This window comes from Oreochromis niloticus, linkage group LG22 (assembly GCF_001858045.2).
Source record: "Oreochromis niloticus isolate F11D_XX linkage group LG22, O_niloticus_UMD_NMBU, whole genome shotgun sequence".
NCBI lineage: Eukaryota > Metazoa > Chordata > Actinopteri > Cichliformes > Cichlidae > Oreochromis > Oreochromis niloticus.
Window position 1 is genome coordinate 8,431,743 of NC_031985.2, and position 25,294 is coordinate 8,457,036.

The 25,294-nt window shown below is 37.5% G+C and overlaps 1 protein-coding gene and 1 long non-coding RNA gene across 2 annotated transcripts; one reads left to right on the plus strand and one right to left on the minus strand.

Annotated features, from left to right (window-relative positions):
* Window positions 1–1,021: 1,021 nt before the first annotated feature.
* LOC100704472 (H-2 class I histocompatibility antigen, Q9 alpha chain) lies at window positions 1,022–18,001 on the minus strand. The gene is made up of 8 exons (XM_025902443.1): window positions 17,892–18,001; window positions 15,804–16,064; window positions 4,592–4,867; window positions 3,788–4,090; window positions 3,229–3,318; window positions 3,048–3,065; window positions 2,811–2,885; window positions 1,022–2,376 (listed from the first exon to the last, which is right to left on the minus strand). Exons 1-7 carry the CDS (start codon window positions 17,950–17,952, stop codon window positions 2,833–2,835), a joined length of 1,062 nt encoding a protein of 353 aa, XP_025758228.1. The 5' UTR covers window positions 17,953–18,001; the 3' UTR covers window positions 1,022–2,376; window positions 2,811–2,832.
* On the plus strand, window positions 8,497–10,188 carry LOC112843558 (uncharacterized). Its single transcript, XR_003215992.1, has 2 exons — window positions 8,497–8,660; window positions 9,545–10,188. It is a non-coding gene; the product is annotated as an uncharacterized LOC112843558 (long non-coding RNA).
* Window positions 18,002–25,294: the final 7,293 nt, after the last annotated feature.

Genomic DNA, 25,294 nt, shown 5'->3' on the forward strand with positions numbered 1-25,294 from the left:
TGATGTAGTCACAAAATGATTTAATATAAGGTTCTATGCATGTATTTCTCTCTGACAACAATGAGAGGACGCTGAAGAAGTACGACTATGTTTATGATAAAAGAGTGAATTCTTCTGATAGAAATGACTGGGGACTGTGTGGTCCTAAGGTGGAGTGCAGGATTTATGCAGAGTTGATTTACTGCAAACTGTTCAGCTGTATAAACCAGTATTTTTTTTCCTTTTTCCCCCCCCCCTTTCTTTTACTTTATGTCTAAATTTTATTTTGCCATGTTTATTATATTTTATTGCTGCTATTGTTCTTGTGTTATTGTAAGGTCAACCAGCATTATTCTAGAGTAGTGTTCTGTTGGGGCTCAGCTCTAAATACTCAGGATGAGGTCTGAGTAAAGAGATACAGGACGGAGCCCCAGTTTTGGCACTGTGCTCACAGATTTCAGCCATCTGACTTGTTCCAATAACATCACTCCCTCTCATTACAATAAAGAAGTACATTAAAGCATAACTATAAAACACACCTATAGCAAAAATAATCGATGCTGTTTGGAGTTAAATTTAGCAGAATTTGCAGTAAATTGCCTGCCACAAACCTCAGTAACTCCCATGTGTGTGATTCATTATATTGTATCCTCACTTGGAGAAGTAAATAAAGGAGCAGATGAGCTGCTCATCCGGGTAAACTCAGAGTGACTGCAAAGTGTTGCCAATATTTCTGCTGCTAATAAATAAGACATTGATTAATTACAGACCTTCCCCAGTCTAAGGGTTAGGGTCTGTCTGCGTGCAGTTATCAGAGACAGCAAAAAAATAATAAAAATGAAAAATCTGAGAAGTCAGTTACACACTACCAGGTTGTTGTGGTTGCATGGAGCTTGTCAACCTATTCTTCTTTCAATGTGACTGAGGCCTCATAGATCTGTGATAAGTTAAAATTTTGCCTGGTGAAAAACTCTTTTAACACTTAGACATAACTCATGTTGTAGCTAAGTGTATAGTATATGGAATAACAAAAAGACAGAAATTTGGATTATTGGGGACTTTATTGAAAGGCAAAAGTATAAAAAAGAATGAAACAGCAACACAATTTTACAAGTGATAATTCCAACACCACATGTGATCTGAACATCACTGTTTAACTCCTAAATGTTTACATAAGAGAGAAAAAGCCCTTTAAAATCCCTAAATATGAACAGAAAGCATTTTCAAGAAAATATCACACAAGCCATTGGAAGCTCAATTTAAACTAAATCAGATAACAAACCGAAGATCAAAACTTTTTAGACTAAAAACACAAAAGAAACAACAAAATTATCTTTTTTATTTGAGAATAACCTCAAAGACATAAATTATAATCACCCTAGGTCACAAAATAGTTTTAAAGAAGCAGTTTATGTACAAAATTTAGAAATCCACTGTGATCTAAGACTTTGGGCACGTGTTTATGGATGGCTAACATTGGTGTTATTTTATCCCTCTACTTGATATACATTTTCAAAAAATTAAGTTAAAAAATAATTTAGAGATGTGGAAGAAACCAAATGGAAAATATGTGTCTAAAGCATTAGTGACAAATCCTGCTAATTATAACAGTTCAGTGCCCATCCATCCAATCCCTGTCTGATTACTCAGAGCTGCAGAGGACTGGAGTCATTCCCAGATTACCATCAGATTTAGAAAGTTAAAGAATAATTTACACTGACAAGTTCATGTGATTTAAAATCTATAATTTCCACAATGTGTTTTATAATGTTGATTTGCAGAATTGTCCTGTTTGTTGACAAATCTAAAGAAATATATGATCATATTACCAAACTCTAAGAGCATGTGAATGTAAAGGGAAAACATCTGTATTAATACATTTGTACTTTTTATAAACAGTAATTTAGTAATTTATTGATTTACAGTATACCCGAACACCAGGAATACTAAGCTAAAAATATATATATTTATTTATTATTTATTTCCAAGAAACAAAAATATTTCAGACTGCTGTCATGTGATTTTTAAAACATGTTGTCCTTCCCTCCATTGGTGTGATATTTATCAAAGTAATCCACCTTCCTAATTGGGAAGTATCAAAATAAGGTCACCATCTCTGTTATATTTGTTAAATATCTGCCAATTCATGTTTAAATTTATTTACCCTAAATGTACAGTAATTAAAATTACAAATGATTTTAATTACTTTTAATTACCAATTTGAACTTTTAAAAAAATCAAGTAATTTAAAATTAAGTAATGAATGAATAAGTAAGTGCAACTAGTGCAAATTTATTTCCAAGTCTTCAGTTTGACGAATTAAAGAATTTAGTCCCACTTTATGGAGGAGAATCAAGTGACAATGCCTCTTTTTGAGTGCAATATAGCTCCATAAACCTGCAGACAAAAAAAACAACAACATCAAGATTATATAAAACAATAATTTAGAATAAATATCTGCTACATATTTACAGAATCATTAACACACGAAAGAACTCTGGTTCAGTCAAATATTTGATTAAAAAACTTTTTATGAGCATAAACATTTGTTTTTAATCTGGCACAGTTTTATTATACATTAGTTAATAAATAGTTTATTAATGTTGTGCTGTCACTGTTTGTACTTGTTAAAATTTAAGTTAATATTTAACTGGCAAACAGAAAAAAGCCTTCCTTTTAATAATATAACTTACTATAATTCGACTTTTAGACTTTTTATGAAAAGTAACTGAACGTGTTGGTGGAGCTACAAAGTGTTGCAGCAGTTGACAGAAATAAAGAAACACTTTAACACGTTTCAGGGCAGCTTTGTTTAAAATGAAGTAACTCACTGGATGGAAGGTTGTTTGTCATTTAGGCATTAGTTGGAGGATTCAGAGGCTTCACAACCTCAGGTTCCTTCATAGCTGTAAAAGACCAGAAACACATTGTTAGTCCACATCTTGTCTGAACAGACACTTATTCAGAAACAGTCCTCAAAAAGTTATTTACCATAAAATCCAGAAAAATACTTTATGATCTACAGAATGCATAAGATATAAGAGAAAACAGACACTAGTTTTACTTACGAGGCTGGGAGCATCTGCCTGAAATAAAAGAGAAAATAAAGATAATTTAATCTCTTATAGTTATAATATTGTCATATTATCATGTAATTCATATTTCCATGACACTGTGCCTTGTGCTGCTTATACAATTTTAAATGAAAGCATCAACTAAAAATATATTTTTTCTGTTTTTGTCACTCACTTGTTTTCTTTTTGTAGACAATGATTCCAATCACAGCGGCGAGAACAACAACCACAACAACAATGGCAATGATCATGATGAGGTAACTTTCTGTAGATAAGAAACAAACAAATCACAACCCAAAGCAGTTTAGAAGAGAACACCATTTTTCTACCTAGATAAAAATACTGGAGAAAATATAATTAAAATAAAAGACTGAAATAGGCTTGCAAACTTTGTCTCTAAAAGCAAAAAAAAAGAAAGAAATGTTTATAAACAAGGCTTAACAAAAAAGTATGTTAATGAGGTTCTGTATTCACCAAAGCTTAGTAAACAGTAAATGGGCAACAATGAATAGCGGTGCTAGATGGAAATACCTGCATTACAGCACTTTCAAAACTTTAATAGGGAAAATATTTTTAGGAAGTTAGCACTCACACGATGGTCCAAGATGGGACATATGTATATTTGTATAATATATCAGTGTTATAGACTGAAGACGAACTTAACAGATAAAACCACAAGAACCACAGGACTCTTAAAATAAAGCAACTTTAATCACTTCTGATTCCAGTCTTACTTTCATTGGTCTTGATGTCTGATTTGTTCAGTTTGGTGACGATGTCCTCGTTCATACCAGACAGCTGAAACACACAGTCATACTTTTTCCAGTCTTCAGGTTTGATAGATGAAACATCCAGGTGCACACTCATCTGGAAGGTCCCATCATTGTTAGTGATGATCTCTCCTTTGTCCACACCCTCATGAAGCTCCATTCCATCTTTCTTCCAGACCATCTCGGCTCTGTTAGGATGGAAACCTGTAGCGTGGCAGGTGACCGGAGAGGAGGAAGACTTCTGGAGGAGAGACACTGAGGGACGTTCTGAGCAGGAGAGCAACAGTTTTTAGTTCATTAACTGCACACTATTATTGTTTCTGTTTAATGTAAATTAGTTTGAATGCCTTTGTTACATAAATTAATGTATACAGAATCAAAAATGTAATTAAGAAAATGCAGTAAAGAGATAAGCGATAACTCTTTATTGTCATTGCACATTCACACCTAGTACAATAGCACAACAAAATTGGAAACTGTCCCACGAGACAAAAAAGAGACACAAAAGAAGTGAATAGTCATAAAGCACCGTGTAAAGATTTTGAAAAGACAAGATAAACAAAGGAAATGAGGCAGGCAAAAAAAAAAAATGGAAAAGAATAAAGATTTAAATGGAGATTATACGCGAGAGTTCAGAGTGATGAGGTAAAATCAGAAAAATGGACAACTCGAAAACTGAAAGAAAGTAGGATGCTCACTGCCATGACATTGTAAATATAAAACGGAGATTTTTTGCCTATTACACTAATCTGGTCATGTGATTTTTACCTGTTCTCATCAGAGAACTACTCCCGTAGCTCACGTACTTCTTTAGCCAGTCAGGACAAATTGTGCTGACGTAGTTCTTCTCAGATACTGCAAAACCGTTAGTGTCCCACTTCTGTTTGGTGATGACAGCCTGTTGTTTTGCAGCAGTCCAATGCGTTGTAGGAAGGTCAAGGGATATGAAATCTTCTCCATCATAGCCAAACTGGTAATACCCACCGAGCTCCTTAGTCTCATCATCCCATTCACAGCCATACATGAGCTGAAAAATGTGGACACCTGAAGGAGAGAGTTAGATTGGAAATAACAACATTAAAATCGTACATGTGGAAAATCATCTATTAACACGGACATTTGACATCACATAAAAAACACACTATTCCACTGACAACAAAACAGATGATCTAGACCTCTTGCTGTGTCAGACTTAAAAATCCCTCTAGAAATTTTTAATTTGGGCCAAATCACTTCACATTAAAAAATTAAGGTTACGTAAGGTGGAGTGAGCATAATTCTACAAAAGCTGAACAAACAGTCAATATCATGATATTTAGTTTTAAAGTGAAGAAATGTGTTGACTTAAAGAGGACATGAAACAGCTCATTTCACACAAAATTAAGAGCGTTGTGATTTATTGTGAGAGAAGTTTGATTCAAAGTGATTCTTGTTTATAGTCATTTTCCAGCTCACTCTCATGTGGTTGCTACATCACTCATTACGTCACCAGGTCGGCTGGTGCTCCCAGGAGTGCAGCACTAGAGGTGAGCTTGTCAAAAACAGGAAAATGGTGGAAGATGAAGCCGACAGGTGTTTTAATGCCCAGTCCACAAACCTTACAGCACACTCTTTGGAGCCAGTGAGGAGGAGAGAGAGTTTAACAGAAACAAGCAGCGCGGTTATTCTCAGCGCAGCGATTCGCTCTCTCTGAGAGCGCAGGCCGTGAGAATCATACAGACTCCGACATTCAAACTTCATTTTCCAGCTTTTATTAATAATAATTAATTAGTGCTTGTAGTGATCAAAGAGAGGTGGAGTGGAGGACGGGTGTACTCTTAAAAACAACAGAAGAAAAGATGGATGTGCACCAACCAGAGCTCGTATAAGGATTTTAACCATGAATTAAAAAGTTGGAAGAACTATGAAGAAGTGACACATTTAAAAAAAAACGGTAAATGTTAAGACTAGCTTCTCTTTCACCTGGAGATATTCAGTTGGTCTCTGTAAGTAATCAGATTACTGCAGGTTAAATCTCTCATGGGTGCGTGTGAACAAAGTCAGCAGTGATTGGCTGTCACATTTATGCTTTTAGGGTAGCGCCCCCTGTGTGCCTGACGATTTAACCCTTAAATGGCACACGTGGAGTCAAAAATAACCCCACGGGTTATTTTTTTAAAATCTTTAAAATGAAAAGTTTAAAGATATTCACATTCCAGATATTCTTCATAATACATGTTTGTGACATGAGTCCATTTGCATTTTTATTTATTTTTTCATTAATTAAAAAAAAATACAAAAAAAAAAATACAGTTTTTGTATCACTACCCCACTCTTCCACAAGTGGAGTCAAAAATGAATCCAAGCAGTTCCTGTGGAATCTTCTATGAACCTTTAATTTTTAGCAACTCTGACTGTCCCACTTACACATCTGATCTCAGCAGTCTCACCACGCAGGAGATCATTTTTACAACGCAACATTATCTCCAGTATTATCTCCATTTATGAACTTAATTTTCATTGACACATTATAAGGTGTGATCAAATTAGCCTACTTTGTTGTTAGCTAGCAGTTTTGCATTTAGGTAGGTAGGTAACACAGTATTGTGTTAGCTAACAGTAGCCAACAGCATTGTTGGCTAACACACACACACACACACTTTGTACTTGACCTAGCGAAGTCAAATGTATATTAGCTAGTTTTTTTTTAATATGATTTATAGTTTTCTCTGCATTTCAAAAATGATCCTTTCTAATGTTTTTAAAAAAAAAATTATTTATCTAAAGTAACATGGCTGCTAGGAGGCCAACTAGGATCCCTGTGGACCTTGCCCTACAAATGATCCAGGACAGATGGGATGAAGAGCCCACTGGAGGCACTGACTCAGAATCTGACATCTCAGATGTAGAGGACCCAGACTGTTGTCCCCCCCACTGAACAAGGCCAGTCAGACACAGAGGAGTCCTCTGATCAGTCCTCTGAAGAGGAAATGGACATTGTGTCCAACAGAATGAGCTGCAAGAGCTCTTACTGGGCAGAGTTACCTCCCAGCCAGGCTAAAACACCAAGCAACAATATTGTGAATAGTTGACCAGGGCCTGCACCTGGGTTTAGTCCTGTCTCCCCAATAGACACATGGAAGCTCCTCATGTTTGATAATATAATACAAGAGCTGTTGACATGCACAAACATAGAGGGATGAAGAGTAGCTACACAGGGGAAAAGAATGGAAAAATGTAACCAAACATGAGCTCGTGGCCTTCATTGGATTGACCATTCTTGGAAGTGAGAAAAACTGATGTACCAGTTATACAATAAATGTATCATTTTAACCAAAATGAGAGAAATGTCGTTAGTTTATTGCAAAAACATAGATTATGTTTAAGAGTGGGGTAGTGTTACAAAACTGAATTAAAATGAATGAATTTGTTAAAATGAATGAAAAAATAAATAAAAATGCAAATGGCCTCATGTCACAAACATGTTTTATGAGGAAAACCTAGAATATGAAAATATTACAACTCATTGTTTTAAAGATTTTGAAGAATAAAAACCGAGTTTATTGCACAAATGCGTTGATTTTATTTGTGGTCACTTTGACCGCACTCGTGGACGAGTGCAGGTGTTGGTAGGTTGTGCATCCAAGAGGACACGAAACAGCACATTTTACAGCTTTCACACAAAATTAAGAGCGTTGTGATTATTTCTGAGAAAACGTTTGATTCAAAGTGATTCTTGTTTATAGTCATTTTCCAACTCAATGTCATGTGGTCGTGACATCACTCATTACGTCACCAAGTTGGCTGGTTGGGCAGCGCTCCCAGGAGTGCAGCACTAGAGGTGAGCTCATCAAAAACCATAAAATGGCGGAAGATGAAGCCGACAGGTGTTTTGATGCCCCGCCCACACACCTTACAGCACACGCTTTGGAGCCAGTGAGGAGGAGAGAGAGGATCAACAGGTGGAGCGAGCAGGTGAGGAGAGGGCGAGCGACACCACCTGATGCGTGCGCAGATGCTGCAGGGAGACGGCGAGCGAGTCGAGCTGCTGTCAGGAAGCTGCTGTGGATCCAGCAGGTACTGACGGTCTGATATCTGAACGTCACAAAGTCGTTTAATTTGCTGAAATCCGTGTTTAGACTGAAACAATAATTTGCGCCATGATTTTGACTCTGGGACACTTTGGTGTTTTTCAGCGTTGTGACCAGATCAAGTTTTTCCTCTAAAAACATTAAAACATTCACACTGATGATATTATTGGATGTGCAGCACAGAGATCTGTGAGTGCCGCTGATGCTGTGGTGAGAGCAGACAGTCTACAGGTGAGGATGATATGAGGCCTTTTTTATAACGTCGCTGCTCTCAAAGCCACGAGAAACGCCTCAGTGCATCATCAGATATTTTCTTTATGTAAACATGTAGAGTTACGAGCCACACAGGCCAAAATTTGCCACTTTTCCAACCTCTCTGGTAAAGAAATGATGTAAAAATCGCTGTTCAATAAATCAGGACGCCCTAACAATCAACGAAAACCACACCAGGACTCCTCCTTCTGAGCGGTGAAAAAAACGACGGATTTTTTCGGTCACTGAACGCCACTTTGTACGTCACGCGGCTGCGCAACATTTCAGCGTGGAGGAAAACAGCGTTTCAGACCCGAACAAACGCAGAACGGTCTTTGTGGAACAAACAGTCCAAAAAAGTTGATGCTGTTCATCTGGACGTCACGGGAGAAACATTTCATCACTCATCTAAATGACGTCTTCAGCCTCAGCTGACTGCAGGTTTCCCCAACGTTGAAACAGGACATCTGCATAATGACTGATGCTAACACCACCGACTAACAACGGGCCGCGAGGTCAGTGTCTGATTATAAATATGCAAACTGTCCCGATCATTGATCAGTGGCCCTGAGTAACATGTACAGAGAGTTGAGGAACGGCCTCACAGCCCATTGTTAGTCAGTGCTGCTGGTGATCAAATAGGCAAATTTAAGCGATCACTTTACCGGACTGAGGGATGAGTTGGTGTCTGCGCTCCTTCTTCTTTGATTGGAGTTTAACTACAGTGGATGAGAAACACGGGGAGGCCCCGCATAGTTTAAGAAAACGCCTCACAGCTGTCACTGAGCGCCGGGTAAAGCAGCTCAGTGACCGACCAAGAGCGCTGTTTTTTCCGCAGCTCTTAAATGTTGCACACACCCGTGACGTCCAATGCAGCGTTCATGACACCCCCAAAAAAGTCGGGTTTTTTGCTGCTCATATGAAGGCTTTCAAACACCACCCGTTGGCGCTAAATACGGTGTCCTGGCGGGGTTTTCGCCAACCTTTACTGCGTCCTGATTTATTAAATGGCGATTTTTACATCATTTCTTAACCAGACGAATTGGAAAAGTGGCGAATGTTGGCCTGGACGATACCACAGGGCCTGCTGTGGTCATGTAATTATGTCTGTACTGTGGATGATTTTGTAGATGAGTGTCAGTATTTTTAATTTAGTTCGTCTCATTTATTTTGTACGACTGAAAGTTGATTAAAGTTTTTTTACTTGAGGATTTAGTCGCTGTGAGTTTTTAGGGTTAAAGTGAGGAAACATGTCGAGTTAAAGAGGACGTGAAACAGCACATTTTACAGCTTTGACACAAAATTAAGAGCGTTGTGATTTATTCTGAGAGAAACGTTGGATTCAAAGTGATTCTTGTTTATAGTCATTTTCCTGCTCGCTGATTTGTGGTCGTTACAGCACTCATTACGTCACCAGGTCGGCTGGTTGGGCAGCGCTCCCAGGAGAGGGGAGCTCATCAAACACTATAAAATGGCGGAAGAGGTGAGCTCATCAAAATCTAAAATGGCGGAAGAGGTGAGCTCATCAAAAACTAAAATGGCGGAAGAGGTGAGCTCATCAAAAACTATAAAATGGCGGAAGATGAAACCGACAGCTGTTTTGATGCCCCGCCCACACACCTTACAGCTCACGCTTTGGAGCCAGTGAGAAGGAGAGAGAGTGACCACAGGAAACAGCTGAGAGGATCAACAGGTGGAGCGAGCAGGTGAGGAGAGGGCGAGCGACACCACCTGACGCGTGCGTGAACGCTGCAGGGAGACGGCGAGTGAGTCGAGCTGCTGTCAGGAAGCTGCTGTGGATCCAGCAGGTGCTGACGGTCTGATTCTGAACGTCACAAAGTCGTCTCTAACCAGTCGTCTGCTTTTCTTTCTGAAGTCTGAAGGTTAGAAAACGAGCAGCTGCCACCACCGTGACTCAGAGGTTAACTACACCGACTAAACCTGACAAAGATCATTTACTGATCAACAGTTAGCCTCCAGTTTGTTTCTGCTCTTATTGTAGCTGCAGAACAAAGATGATGCTGGACTCAGTTATTGATGAAACACAATCAGGCTTCAGGCAAAAAGACACAACAGAGTCAGACTAGTTTGAGATCATCTGGATTATCCAGAGATGATGAACAGTAATGATTCATCCTGTTTTTAGACTTCAACAAAGCCTTTGATACACGGAGCATCATTTCATCTTTCAATCTTTAAACTCATTTAGTTTCAGTAATTATTTCTCTGCTTCAGTCAAAACTCTTCACACAAACAGTAACAGCTGTAATAAACTGATGGTGCTACATCCACACATTTAACCTGCATGGAGGAAAAAGACGAGGCTGCTCCGCCTCTCTGCACCTCTTTCTGTTAGTGTTTTATCAGACGTGTAAAATCAGGTGATGTAAAAGGATCTCGGTCACTGGCAGAGAGTTAATCACAGCGAGCTGACGACACCGCTCTGATTTAGACCAATGAAGATGGAGTCTGAGCTGCTGCAGTGAACAGTTTCTCCAAAGCTTCCAGATTTTACCTGAATATTAATAAATGTGAACTCATCACAGATGCTCCAAATCTGACCTTTGGAACATCTCCATGAAAAAACAGCTTCCATGTTTAAGAATATGAATCACTGAGGATCAAATGAATGAATCAAAGTTTGATCCTATAGAAAGAGTTAAAAACAGATTCGTCTCTTTCACTGAGAGGAAGAGTTTTAACTACAGCAGGAGTCTCTGGTGTCCCTGAGGCAGCGTTGGCTCGACGCCTCCATAATAAACAAAGACACTGACAGGCTGCTCTTCAGCTTCATGAGGACAAACAGAAGACGTCACATTAGAAAAACAGCTCGTATGAACTCGATGTAAACGGTGGGCTGAATGTTTCACATTTCCACACTTTAAACAGCACGTTTAAGATAAACTGGCTCAAACAGCTGATCAGAAGCCCCGCCTCCATCCTGAGCGCTGCACCTGTTCATTTCCTCTCTGAGTCGCTGCATCGAGTTTTTCTCGTGTGTAACTTTGGATAAAATCCTGTGAACACGTCGGCCTCTCATCGCCAGGCTTCCTCGTCACAGACTCTCATCTACAAACAGTTTGAGCCTCACAGTTATTTTATATGGAACAACAAGGATATTTGTCCAAGAGGAAATCTGTTTGTCTGAATGTTGGTTTGATAATATGATGATGTTGGTAAATCAGCTGCTCCACACAGACGCTGAGCTGCTCTCTGTGAAGAACTCCAGTTAAACATCATCTGTGGCTCCAGGAGATGATGTCACAGCGTTTGGTGCTATTTAAATATCAGCAACAGTTCAGACTCAACATCTGTCCTGTTGTCTCCATCACACACTCCCACTGGGAAAACTGGTTTGTTCTGGTGGCTCTAAAAATAACAACAAATCTATTGGATCTTTATCCCAGAGAAACACGAGCACGTCACCAGATGCAGTTTGTGTTTGGAGCCGTTTGGTGGATGAAACCTGCAGCGACCTGATGAGCATCTGATTACCAACAAAGTTCAAGAAGTTTCTTTAAACTCGTTGATAGAATTGATGTGAAAACGAGCTCAAAGCTGGATTGAAGCAGACGCTGATGTGAGCTGGAGTTTCTGGAAGAGTCGCCCAGAATCTGTCGCACGTTTTGGTTTTTGCACTTTTGTTCAGAACTTTTGGTCGAATCTGTGAAGCTTCTGTTGCAGAAAATCTTCTAAAGGTTTTGTTTTATTTTGGAAAGATGTTTTATTTGCTCTTCAAACTGAGCGTGAACAAACTAACAGCACCAGCAGAGATATAATGGACCTGGTTGTTTTATGGGCAAAGTTTCACGTCCATCACAGCGAGTATACTGGGATCACAGCGAGCATACTGGGATCGCAGCCAGTACTGGCTGCGATCCCAGTATGCTCGCTGTGATCCCAGTATACTCACTGGGATCACAGCGAGTACACTGGGAGACGTCCCTCCTTTCTTTGTGCGCTCATGAATTCAGGCCGAACGTTCGATCAGTTAAAGACTCGAAGGATCCTGAAGCTGTTCAAACTCTGCTGTTTGTGACAAATAAACATGTTCAACAGAATCTGTTTGATTGTTTCTTTCTCAGCGTTTCTTCATTTAAATAAATGTTTTTAGACGTTTAATAACTGACATCAAACATGTTTGTTTCCCTGTTTGTGTTTATTCATTTTCAAAAATATATTTTGTTTTGCACTAAAAACCAGAAGCTGCTGTGGATCAGCTGCTCGGGGTCTTCCTGTGTGACCGCCTGTTATCAGCTGCTTCGCTGTGAGAGGGGCGTGTCGGAGGAGCGACCAATCGGCAGCGGGCGCTCTGACGTCTGCTGACGACAGCTTAACGTCGGCGTCTGAAAGCGGACAGAGCGACGTTTGAAACGTGAATCAAACCGCATGATTTAAGACGAGCCGCTGATTTTAAGCTGAGCTCCACGTCCACGGCTGCTGCTCCACTGATGACCGTTCAAACCGCGCCTGCTGCTGATTGGCTGATAAGACGTGAGGTCACAGCCAGGAATATATTCAGAGTCAGAAAGCAGACTTTGTTTCACTGACGTCGTCTTCGGCTCGTTGGTGACGAGAGTTTAGACTCGGGTTACGTCACAGCTGATGACGAGCGCGTCTGTGCTCGCTCTGCTCAGGTGAGCCACACAGACAGGTGTCAGGCTCCTCCCCCTCTTATGTCCCCCGTCTCTCTATCCCTGTCGCGCACGTCTGTGATCACTTCCTGTCGAGAGCTTCTAGAAATAAACTAAGAGTGTAAGTGGAGCCTTTGACGCCATGTTTGTTCACATCCACGCTCTCTCCTCTTTAACAGGAAGCTCCACAGACTCGACTCCCGGCGGCGCTCCGTCCTCGTGGCCTCGAGCCGCTGTGGTTCTGCTCGTGTTATAATAACAGTAACGACAATAATAAAAGTTTAACAGAAACAAGCAGCGCGGTTTTCTTTCTGCACTTATTCTACTTTTAAATTCGTTCTGATGAAGTTTGGAGTGTTTTTCATGTTTTGTTCTGTTGCTGTCGTCTTATTGTGGAGTTTTTAGAGACTCAAACACTCACATCTGTTTTTATTTACATCAGTTGTGTCAATAAAACACTTTGATTTGTTTGAAAAAGGCTGTTTAAAAAGAAACGATTGACTGATGTTTGCAGCGGATGGAAACAAACAGGAGCCTCTGAGGGAAGAGATGCGATGGGTTTTTTGGAAACCTTATTTCCTTTTTTAAAAATCGTGGCGACAAAGCTGCTGTGGGAAAGTTTCAGCATGACGGCGTCTAATTAAACTAATTAAACGACTAATTAAAAAATTTATGTTATGGGTTATTTTAGTAAACTAGCCTTAAAATGCCACCTAAATAATCTGAATACTTTCAGCCAGTTTATGGCAAATTTAAAGCATTTTAAGACCTTAATTTCATTGATTACAATTTCAGGTTTTTAAGTATCTGAAGGAACTGTTACAGTTAAATTGTCTGTTAATAAAAACTTAAAGAAACGTGGGACCAAAAAACATTCAACATACACTGAAACTCAGATTTACTGTCATGAGACAAAAATCAGTGTGAAATACAGAGAAATGTGATTTTCCTGTCAGATGTCAGCCTGTATTGTCTGTCTCTTCGTTTGTTTTTCTTACTGTTGGTCTTTGTGCTGTTTTACTGTTATAAGTCATCAAATATTTATAATATTTATTTAATGCTGAAATCTGGCTGAAAGATTAATTCACACCATGATTTTGACTCTGGGCCACTTTGGTGTTTTTCAGCGTTGTGACCAGATCAAAGTTTTCTTCTAAAAACATTAAAACATTCACATTGATGATATTATTGGATGTGCAGCACAGAGACCTGTGAGCGCCGCTGATGCTGTGATGAGAGCAGACAGTCTGCAGGTGAGGACGACACGAGGACTCGTCCCTGCTTTTATAACATCGCTGCTTTCACGTCAGAACTGGGACGCGCTACGCTCTGCTTGTACGTCATCGTTTTGATGCCGCTCTACGTGTACTAGATGCACCTGCTCCTGTCATTTTAAAACATACATCTCTCTGACTTTATATCATCTACGGGAGTCTGTGTTGTATTATGTTCAAATGTTTAATAAAAACATGTATCGCTCATTCATAAAGAAGAAATCTTTGTAACTATCCTGACTAGTGACGAGTGCATCGTTTCCACAATGCTTCTCTCCCCCCCGAGGTCTGCAGACTGTTGGCAAGCCACAGCGTTGCTCGGTGCAAATAATAGACATGAATGGGTTTCAGAGTGCAGCGCTGCGCGTGCCGCGTCCTATGTGAGAGGGCTTAAACACCACAGAGCATCATCAGTTATTTTTTTCACATGAACATGGAGAGTTACATTACATCTAGGCCAAAATTCACCGCTTTTCCAGCCAGTCTGGTTAAGAAATTGTGTAAAATTCACACTTTATTAGATCAGGATGCTGTAAAAGTCTGTGAAAAGCCCGTCAGAAGGCTGCATTTTATACCAGCAATGTTTTTTTAAACACCTCTTTATGAGATGTTAAAAAAAGGAAAAACAAGATGGCTTTCTTCGGTCATTGATGGCTCTGTATGTCACTCGGTTGTTCAACGTTTATGACCGGCAGAAAAAAGCGTTCTTGGCCTGAGCTCGCTTTTCTCAGCGCTCTGTGAGAGCTGAGAGCGTTTGGTTTATCCTTTACTTAATTTAAACTCCAATCAAAGAAGAAGTTTAGTTTAATCTTTCGAAGTTTAATCTTGAGAACATTTCCTCATGAAAATACGCTGAATGTCTGCTTCATTTTCACAATATTTGATGCATTTAGTTAAATATATTTAGTTATTAATGAGGATGTTTCCTAGTTTACAAAATCATTTCAGAAAACAGTAAATTTTCCTCATAAATCACTTAAATACAAGTGACAGTGATCTCCAGTACATTAAAGTGTTGCTCTCACATGAATGTTCATTAAGATAATTCATAAAGAGGTCGTGGACAGTGAGCGAGTTGTTGAGCTGTCTTTCACCCTGATACAAACTCAACCCTGTTTGATTCGACTTTCTTCCATTTTTATATTAAATATAACATCAGTATGTGTTTAATGGAATCTAAAAATATTATCTGAGGCAAATGTAGTAAAAACTGTGACGTCGCAGCACATTTACCATCTACTCTGGATGATAAATTATGTGTCTGACATATTTTCTATAATTTATTACAACATGTGATTATTTATGATATTATATATTAGTTCACAATAATTTTAAAACAAACATCTCAGACTGATTATTTAGATCCTGCAGGAGATTATTTTCTGATAAATCAGTTCATTGAGAAATTGTAACAAAAACAACCATCAAGGTTTCAGACAAAAAATCCTAAATATAAACAGAAAACTGCAGATATAATTAATTTTTACTTTATTATTTTAATATTTTGATCAACTAATAAGTTAACCGACAAATTCTATCAGTTCATACAAACATGATCCTTAAAGCTGTTTGAATTAAATTAAAGCTTCACAGACTGTAGTTCTACATTCATTATGAATTATTATGTAAATAATTAAAATCTGTAATCTGAATGAAATATTTAATGTGTGCAAACCTGTTTACTACTGAAAACAAATCACACTGAAAACATTAACAGCAAATATCAGTAAACAATGAAACATGAACAAACCTCCAGTTTGGTTGAAGCGCTGCTTTGCAATCTCAATGTTGGCTTTGAACACCTGCTGCTTACTCATCCTGCTTGCAGTCCCCCTCTCCCAGTACTGTGGATCTACTGCATCATTCATCCAGTCCTGTTTGGGCACTTTTTTCTGCGTGTTACTGTCAAAATAATCAATCTGAACATCATCAACCATCCCAAGAGCCACAAACTCTGGGAAGTTTGAGACTTGAGAGGATCCAGTGTAGAAATACTTCAGAGAGTGGGTCACTGTAAGAAACAGTTAATGTTGTGAGATCTCAGGAACACAGACTTATAAATCACATTATTTTTTAAATAACACAATAAGATAAACTTCAGCACATTAAAGACATCCTGTAATAACCCAGTAATTTTGTTTATTGAATGTCCCTTCAATAAACAAAATAGATTTATGAATAGATATTCAATGTTTAATGTCATTTTTTTGATCATCTTTTATTCAAAACTGTAATTTTGTGTTTTGTAACAGATTCTAGTTTGAACCTGATTTTTTTACATGAAGTTTTAAAACTGGTGTTTTTATCTTTCAGTTTAGTTTAATTCAGTTTTAATGATTAATGGTTTGAACTCATTATAACTTTAATTTAACTAGATTTTTATTTTCAGTGTTAAAGAAAGTACACAGCTGTTTTGCTTGTTAGCCGCTGTATGAACCGTAAAGTTTCTTCTTTCCTTTTTCTGAATCCAGCAGCATGACTTCTAAAGTGAGTTGTTTTCTTTTTTGTTTCAGTTTTTTATATTATAAATTATATGAATTGATTTCATTGTTTTGATGTGACTGTCCTGACTTTTTTTTTTCTTTTCATAATTTCTGTAATGGGTTTTCTAAATATTAATACCCATGCTTCTTCTTTGTTTATATTATTTTCATACACTTTTGTCAATTAATGCACATTCAAAATTGTTACAGAAACTTTCCAATATGTTTGATCAATAATATTATCAATAAAAAGCTAATGTTAAGTTACTATTATTGGGGCAATATTATCCTAAGCATTTTTGATTTTATATTTTATTCTGTAATCAGGTTTGCAGGAGAGTTTTCAGTTATCAAAAGTACATAGATTTGTTTGTTTGTGTTACTGACCAACGCACATAGTAGTTTAAAACCTTTCTCATTAGCGCCCCCTGGTGGAGAGCGAGTGTTTTTAAATTGCAGAACCTTTCTGTTATTTCTCACCTGCAGCTTCTTATTGAACATTAGGTCATGCTGGTTTAACTCCACGATAATATAAAGCAATAATGACTTAATTTAGTTAATCTGAATTCTATTTCATTTTATTTATATGACGCCAAATCACAACAAGCTGTTACTGAATCAATAACATCGGAAAAACACTGAACTTACATCCGGGCGTAATTCGTTAGTTACATCATGTGTGCGCATGTTCTTCAAACAGAAAGTATTCACATCCATAACGCTGGGAAATAATATTGAATACTATCTAAAGCAGCTTTCTTTTACCTTTTAATGAACTCCATCAAATGACATGTGGCTCTACATATACAGTGTATACTGAAAAAATAATTAAACTCTAAAATTTTAACAGATGCTTTGTGTTAAACACACTTTAGTAAACTTAAATAGTTTAAATAGTAAAATTAAAATGGTTCTCCGTTTTTAAAGAACAGTGTTGATTATTGTCACCAGATTATCAACGCGCCTCCTCGCTGATCTTTTATTTGTTGGACTGTTTGGAAACACAGCAGAGTCACAACCTTTAAAAACGCGTCAAGAACGATTTAAAGACGGAATTCATCGCCAGAAATCGCCTTGTTTTAATCTTTGCCTTATTTATTTATTTATATTAGCTAAACGTAATTTTTAATCTAAACTTTAATGTTCAGTATTAGGGATGGAAGAGAGAAACAGACGATTTTTACATGTATAAAATGATCGATTGTTTCTTAACATTGAAATTTCTACAAGGATCTATCATAACTAAATGTTTAGCGTACAGGAAGTCTCTGGAGAACAAACAATCTGTCCATTTGTATTTCAAATTACATAAATCTGACATATAAAAAAGACAAAAACATTCAAATCAAACTGACCTGCCGCTGCCCCCTGAATTCCCAGGAGAAGAAAGAAGATGAAGACCTTCATTGTGACCATATACACAACTTTTAACAGACTTTGTGTGTTCGCTTGTCCAAAAAAAAGCGCCTCTATCCTTCCAGTTTCAAAGCAAAAATAGTAGAAAACGAGGAAGTACGTCCCCACTGGGCTCCATCTGAGCCAATAGGAATTTACTCTGACAGTAAACGTCACTTAAATCTGGGGTAAATGCACCCTTTAGGGTTATTAACGAAACTGAAAGTAAAATATCTTCATATGAACCAGTTTATGATGAAGGGAAGGGTTAGTTTCATCTGGTCTTTATTATTTTTGATGTTATGACAGGCATACATTTTATAATCTATTATTATTATTATAAACCTGGATTCACTGTTTAGCTGTTTGGTACAGATTACCTCTGGAGTCTGTGAGGTTACGGTGTCTTTAAAGGCACAAAACACATTTTAAAATGTGATGAAAAATACATATCAATGATTTCACCGAGCTGCACTGAATGGTTGTGGTGTGAGCTTATGGGGCGCCGTTTGTAAACTGAAACATGCCGAAATTAACGGCAACATTTTTCCACATTTAGCTCTAAATCTTACAAAACATGTTTTTTCGAGTCATTTTTTACAACATTTAGTAAAATTTCAAATGTTAAATCTAAATGTTAAATGTTAAATCTTAATGCTAAATGTTAAATCTAAATGCTAAATGTTAAATCTAAATATTATATCTAAATCTAAATGCTAAATGTTAAATCTAAATATTATATCTAAATCTAAATGTTAAATGTTAAATCTAAATATTATATATAAATCTAAATGTTAAATGTCAAATCTAAATATTATATATAAATCTAAATGTTAAATGTTAAATCTAAATGTTAAATCTAAATGTTAAATGTCAAATCTAAATATTATATATAAATCTAAATGTTAAATGTTAAATCTAAATGTTAAATGTTAAATCTAAATGTTAAATCTAAATGTTACGGGAAACTAAATATTTAGCTAATATGCAAGTTTATTGTACGGGTCAACGGAAATACCAAAATAAAAGCTTCAAGAAAACCTCCCGCGCTAACACCGGTCGTGTTCAGGTTGTGTGTCTGCGCTCCTCTCACGGTCACTTTTGACTGCCATGAGCTGCTTCACCTATTCCCTACCAGCATGTCCAGCGATTTAGCTGAAAACATTGGAAGAGCCGTTTTGTCGGCCATCCAACGATTCAGCGGTCCTGCACCCTCAACCTCACAAACGCTGCAGCACTTGGTAAGTTTATTGTATAGCATTTTGGACGGGTTGATAGCAGTGTTAGCAAAACTAGCAAAGCTAAATTACTTAGCTAGTCCTCAATTATTTCATTTGGTAGGCAGCAGACAGAGATCGAACATCATACTACTCTATTTATTTATTTGGTAGGTAACAGTCGTTCTTGATGTAAATGTTTCCTTAGGAATCCAGCAATGCACCTGGACCAAGTAGACCTGCCGTCTCCACTGGGATACCGTACCGCTCGGTAGGCCTTACACATATCATTTAGCTGACTGTTTTTGATATACAGTCAGGTTCATAAATATTTTGACACAGACACATTTTCCAATGTTGCTTCTGTACATTACCAGAATGAATTAAAAATGAAACGACTCCAATGCAGTTGAAGTGCAGACTTTAAGTTTTAATTCAATGGGCTGGACGAAATGATTGCATAAAAATGTGAGGGGAAAAAAAGTAATTTGTAAACACAATCCTATCATTTCAGATGCTCTAAAGTAATTAGACAAATTAAATAACTGAAAATAAAATGATCATTTCTGTTACTTTATTCAAAACCCTTTGTTGGCAATGACAGCCTGAAGTCTTGAAGTCATGGACACCACCAGATGCTGGCATTCCTCCTTACTAAGGCTCTGTCAGTCCTTTACTGCATTGGCTTTCAGTTGCTGTTTGTTTGTGGGCCTTTCTGTCCTAAATTTATTCTTCAACAAGTGAAATGTATGCTCAATTGGGTTAAAATCCAGTGACTGACTTGGCCATTCAAGAATATTCTATTTCTTTACTTTAATAAAGTCATGGGGTGCTTGGACTGTATGTTTTGGGTCATCTTCCATCTTTATTATTAAATACTACCCAATCATTGTGACTACTTTTAGCTGGACTTAAGCAGAGAAGTATGTCTCTGAACACATTCAGCTGCTTCAGTCCTGTGTCACATATTCAGTAAACACTACCAGTGCCACTGGCAGCCATGCATGCCCAAACCATCACACTGCCTCTGCCATGTTTTACAGATGATGTGGTATGCTTTGGATCATGAGTCGTTCCATACCTTCTCCATACTTTTTTCTTGCCATCATTCTGGTAGAGGTTTATCTTGGTTTTATCTGTCCAAAGAATGTTTTTCCAAAATTTTGCTGGCTTTTACTAGATGTTTTTATTTGTTTTGTTTTTTGTTAAGTCCATTCTAGCCTTTCTATTCTTGAGGCTTATGAGTGGCTTGCACCTTGCAGTGAACCCTCTGTATTAGGGCCGTTCAATATGACGATATAAAAACATCTATCATTTCATATTATACACTATCATTTGTTCTGTGCTGTTGCAAAATAAATTTTACGTCGACATTTGTCATTGTTTTGATGGTCACTGTAGTGGCTATATTTATTTCTTAATTTTCTTTTTTCTGTTATGTTCTCTTTGACCACATGTTGTCTGTTCACAGTAAAATTTTCAAAATGCAAACACTACGTCTCAAATCAATTCCAGGCCTTTTATCTGCTTAATTGGTAATGACATCATCATTTTTTACCTGAAACCTTACGGATGTATTGTAATGCATAGGTGTCTATCTGTGTTTGAATTCATTTCAGGTTCCTCTTCCATCAGTTCCTCAAGCTCATACTACGCGCTCACATTTTGTGAGAAAAAACAAGACCTGCAAACACTATACAAAAGATGTTGTGTGCTTGCCCTTGTCTTCAGCATCAACGTTTCTCATACCGAGAGGAGATTCAAGAGCAAAACTAGCACAAGATGGCCTTATTGGGAAGATCTCCTTTACATCTGACTGGTCTGAAGCACAACTTAGAGAAGAAATAGCAGCAATCTTCAGAAGAACATTTGCACTGTCAACTGGCCAGACATTCCCTTTTGAGTATTTGAGTACAATTAGAGGATGTAAACGACTAATGAAACCAAATGTTTCTAGCAGTTTTCTTTGGGGTGGCCAAGAAGTTGGCTCGATTTGTTCCTCCACCTGCCTCTATATAATGGCAGGGATACAAAAACCTGCACAGGTAAACATTTTATATTGCAGTGCAGAAATATTTATTGTCTAAAAAGTTAGTCTGTTCCCTTAGCATAATTATATTAATTGTATTAATTAATATTGCACTTTTATCAGGTGTAAACAGTTTTTAGTGCAGCCATGTGCCTCTGTGTTACCAGTAATTTGTTGCAACTGTATTTGATTTTATGTAGAACATGCTTTCTTTTCCCTCAGGAGGAACCAGAAGAGCTGTCTGATAGTGATTTTGAAAGTCCAGTCTGCCGGAGAAGACGAGGTATGTGACGTGAATGAAAACCTAGTGAGGTTCTAAGCTCAATGACCAGTTAGATTTTGTTACTGCAGTGAGTAATAATTCCTGGGAGGTTTGTTTGATGAGAGCATCGTTAATTTGTCCGATTTTAATGTTTACGGATTATCACAGGTGATTACAGCCAAGGAGGAATATGTGCCCAACTTTCACTTGAACTAATATAAGGATATACAAAGGCTCTGTTAACATTATGAAGCAAGTCATGCTGACCTTCTTTCCTTCATTCAGTGCATCATGCGTTGCCTACAACACCAGGTGAAAGTGAGGCCAAGCATCAGGAAACAGAGGGCTGCATTCAGGAGAGTGAAAATGAGGGACAGGCAGAGGGACAGCAGATGTTTCCATATAATGTGGCAGAATTTGTGTAAGCTGTTGTCTAGGGGTTAAAGAAATCCTTCATTTTAGATGTTGTTTAGGATATTGTTTTGATGCAGGTTTCCAATTTGCATGTTTGGTTTTTTTTGCTGAATGACTGCAACTTTAGGATTTACATTTAATTTTTTTTTTTTAATGATGTGTGAGAAATTCTTCAAGGCTGACATGTTTTATGATTTCTAATATCTCATGTCTACTTAGCCCTATTTTTCTGGAGGAAGATGAAGCTCTTGAAGAGGCAATTCAGCGTAGCCTCCTAGAAGAGTCTGATAGACAAAGTGAAGTTCATATTTCAAGGTAAGATTTGAAAGTAAATGGTAAATGGCCTGCATTTGTATAGCGCTTTTCTAGTCCATAGGACCCCAAAGCGCTTTACACTACATTCAGTCATCCACCCATTCACACACTGGCGATAGCAAGCTACATTGTAGCCACAGCTGCCCTACAAAGGTAATTGCTCATTTCTGACTAATTTAATATGGACTATCACAACATAATTATCTGTAACTCTGTGCACTTGAGTCAAATGTACAGCAAATTTCCATTTTTCCCCAAGATCTGTTTGTCATTGTCCCTTTTTTATATAGGTCTTTTAAGAAGCTCAGCAAAGAAGAAATTGAAGGTCTTCTTAGAGCTCATAGTGAGAAAGTCATTACACCAGGAACAAGACAACTCCATATCAGTCGAGCCAATGTGTGGTCGACTGCTTTGCGTCAGTTCAAGAGACCCAAGTTTGCAGAAAGCTGTGAGATGCTTTATGTCACATTTGCAAGCGATGAACATGATACAGAGGAAGATGCTGCTGACCTTGGGGGGCCAAGGCGGGAGTTTTTCCGTTTACTGGTGAAGGCCATCTTTCAGGACAGTGGTGCTTTTGAAGGTAATATGATTTCATAGACAAACTAACTAACTTACTTACTCAAGACCTAAAGGCTTGTTGACGACACTCGTTTTTATAATGTTACAAACGCAACAACCACCTGATCTGAACATTGTTTGACAGAACATTAACAAGTTAATAAATGACTACAGATAATAAATCTGTTATGTTATCTTCTGTGTGTCTGAAACAGTACAAAAAAAAAGTAATACATTTTTGTCTGTCAATCTCAAGATATCAGTTGGCATCTGCACAGAATATACTTTTTTTTTTTTGTGTGTTATTTTTCAGCTACACCAAATGGATGCACACTGAAATTTAACATCATACACTTGCAAAATGGAGTATATCGAACCATTGGCAGGATGTTGTCCACGATAATAGTGCAAGGTGGAGAAGCACCAGCCTTTCTCTCTCCACATGTAGTAGACTACATTGTGTCAGGAGACATTCTTCAAGTACACCTAACACCGGATGATATAGGTGACCCTGAGTTAAGAGAGAATCTGAAAAAGGTGAATTGCAATATTATAAGAAGAATATTGTAATATTTCCTATATTCACAAGTCTTCTGGTCTTCTTTTATAATATATAATAAATACACTTTTGGTTATTAGAGGCAATTCCATGTATTATATTTTCAATTTGTTTCCTTTTTGTTAAAAAAATTTTTTTATTGGTGAAATACAGCCAAATAAACCAAAACCAAAACGTTTCGAGTCCAATTAAAATGAACCATCTGCAGTATTTGTGTACACTGGTAAAAAAACAAACATTTAAAGTGTTTTTCTTAAATATTTAGGTTGTAAATGCAACAACTCAACATGATTTGGAGAAAGCAGTCAGCTGCTGCGACTCATGGCGATATCAAGTTGAAGGTCTTCCACTCACAGTCACCATGGCCAATAAAGATCTGTTTGTGAAAAATGCAGCTCTATACCTTGCAGTCCTGCAACGGCAAAGCTGTTTTGATCAGCTAACTGATGGCTTGTCCTACTATGGAGTGAGATTTATATTTTTTCTGTATCAATTGGTCATTATTTTATAATAAACATTTAGAGTGAGCTACTTTTTGTATTTAAAACTGGAATTTAACCATTATTTAAACTTTTCTGTCTAGATTTTATCACTCCTGAGAGAGAACCCCAGTTTGTGTGTTCTGCTTGACCTTGGAGGACAAAGATCTGACAGCCAGTTTAATTGCTGGGGTTCTCAGGCCAAGCTATTCTGTCCTTGGGAGCAACAGAAGAGTTAGAGAGGAGCTGATGGTGGTCAAATTTCGGGAATTTCTCCAGTGTGTCGAAAGTAAGCAGAAATTCACATATAATGTAGTCTGACCATGAAACAATTCAGGACACTAAAGTAAAACTTAATTTGTCTTTTTATGTCACATGCACACACAAAACAGGAATAAAGATGTATGAAAGCTTACAACTGACAAGCAAAGCAAAGACAGAACCTTTGTATTTTTTATAAATACATTAGTCATCATTTAGTTTTTAGCTCAAGGTTTAACTATTTTAGTGTCCCCAGGTTAACGGGGGTTTTTCTTTGTTTTCAGATAAAGAGCTGAGAGACGCACTTGGAGAAAGGACTCTTACCAAGGATGAAGAGGCATTTGTGAAGGCTTTGAGGCCTGGTCACATCTTGGCTTTTGCCACCGGGAGCAGCAAGGTTCCAGCCATAGGTTTTCAACCACCTCCTAAAATAACATTCATTCACGATGAAAGCAAACATCTCCCGATTGCACACACATGTGCAAATGAGCTTCAGCTTTTTGTGAATGAAACAACAATGGCTGATGATGATGCTTTTCATTACTGCTTCTTAGTAGCACTCATGAATGGAGCTTTATTCAGCACCATCTAAACATGTTCCAAAAAAGTGAAATTAAAATAATGGGTTTGTTAACTCTAATCTTGTTCATTAATTCTAGTTTCAAGTAACTTTGCTTCATACAAGATAGTTGAAATAAATTCTGACTGCATTTAATGTTGAAATGTAATAATTTTCAAAGCTTCAATAGATTTATAAAAATGCTAACTCTGTATTTTCAACAACAAATCAATAAAGTCAATAGTGTAATACAATTAATTTTATTAAGCTTTTTCTTTTTTTAAACAAGGACATTTCAAAACAGTTTATGCACAGAGTATACTAAACATGCTTTGTAGAACAAGCCAGGATTACCTAGACATCTAACAGCAACATTTATTAAGACTATTGCAACTTTACAATGATTACCACAATACTGTAGATAATCTTGTGAATTGATTTAAAGACTGACTGTTCCATGTTGATAATTTTCACTGTATTACTGTTACAGTGTGAATTTGATGGCTTTACTTTAACTGTTTTTACCCATAAACCAAAAGTGGTTGTAGCCTTCTGAATAGCCTATGAGTCACTATCGGTCATTAACTTTGAGTCCTTATGTGGCAGGAGGTATCACTGCTAGAGGGGAGGGGGCTTCTGCAGTAGTACAAAAAACACATTTGCTGTACAGCATTTAAGAATACTAAGTGTCATCACTCTTTAGAACA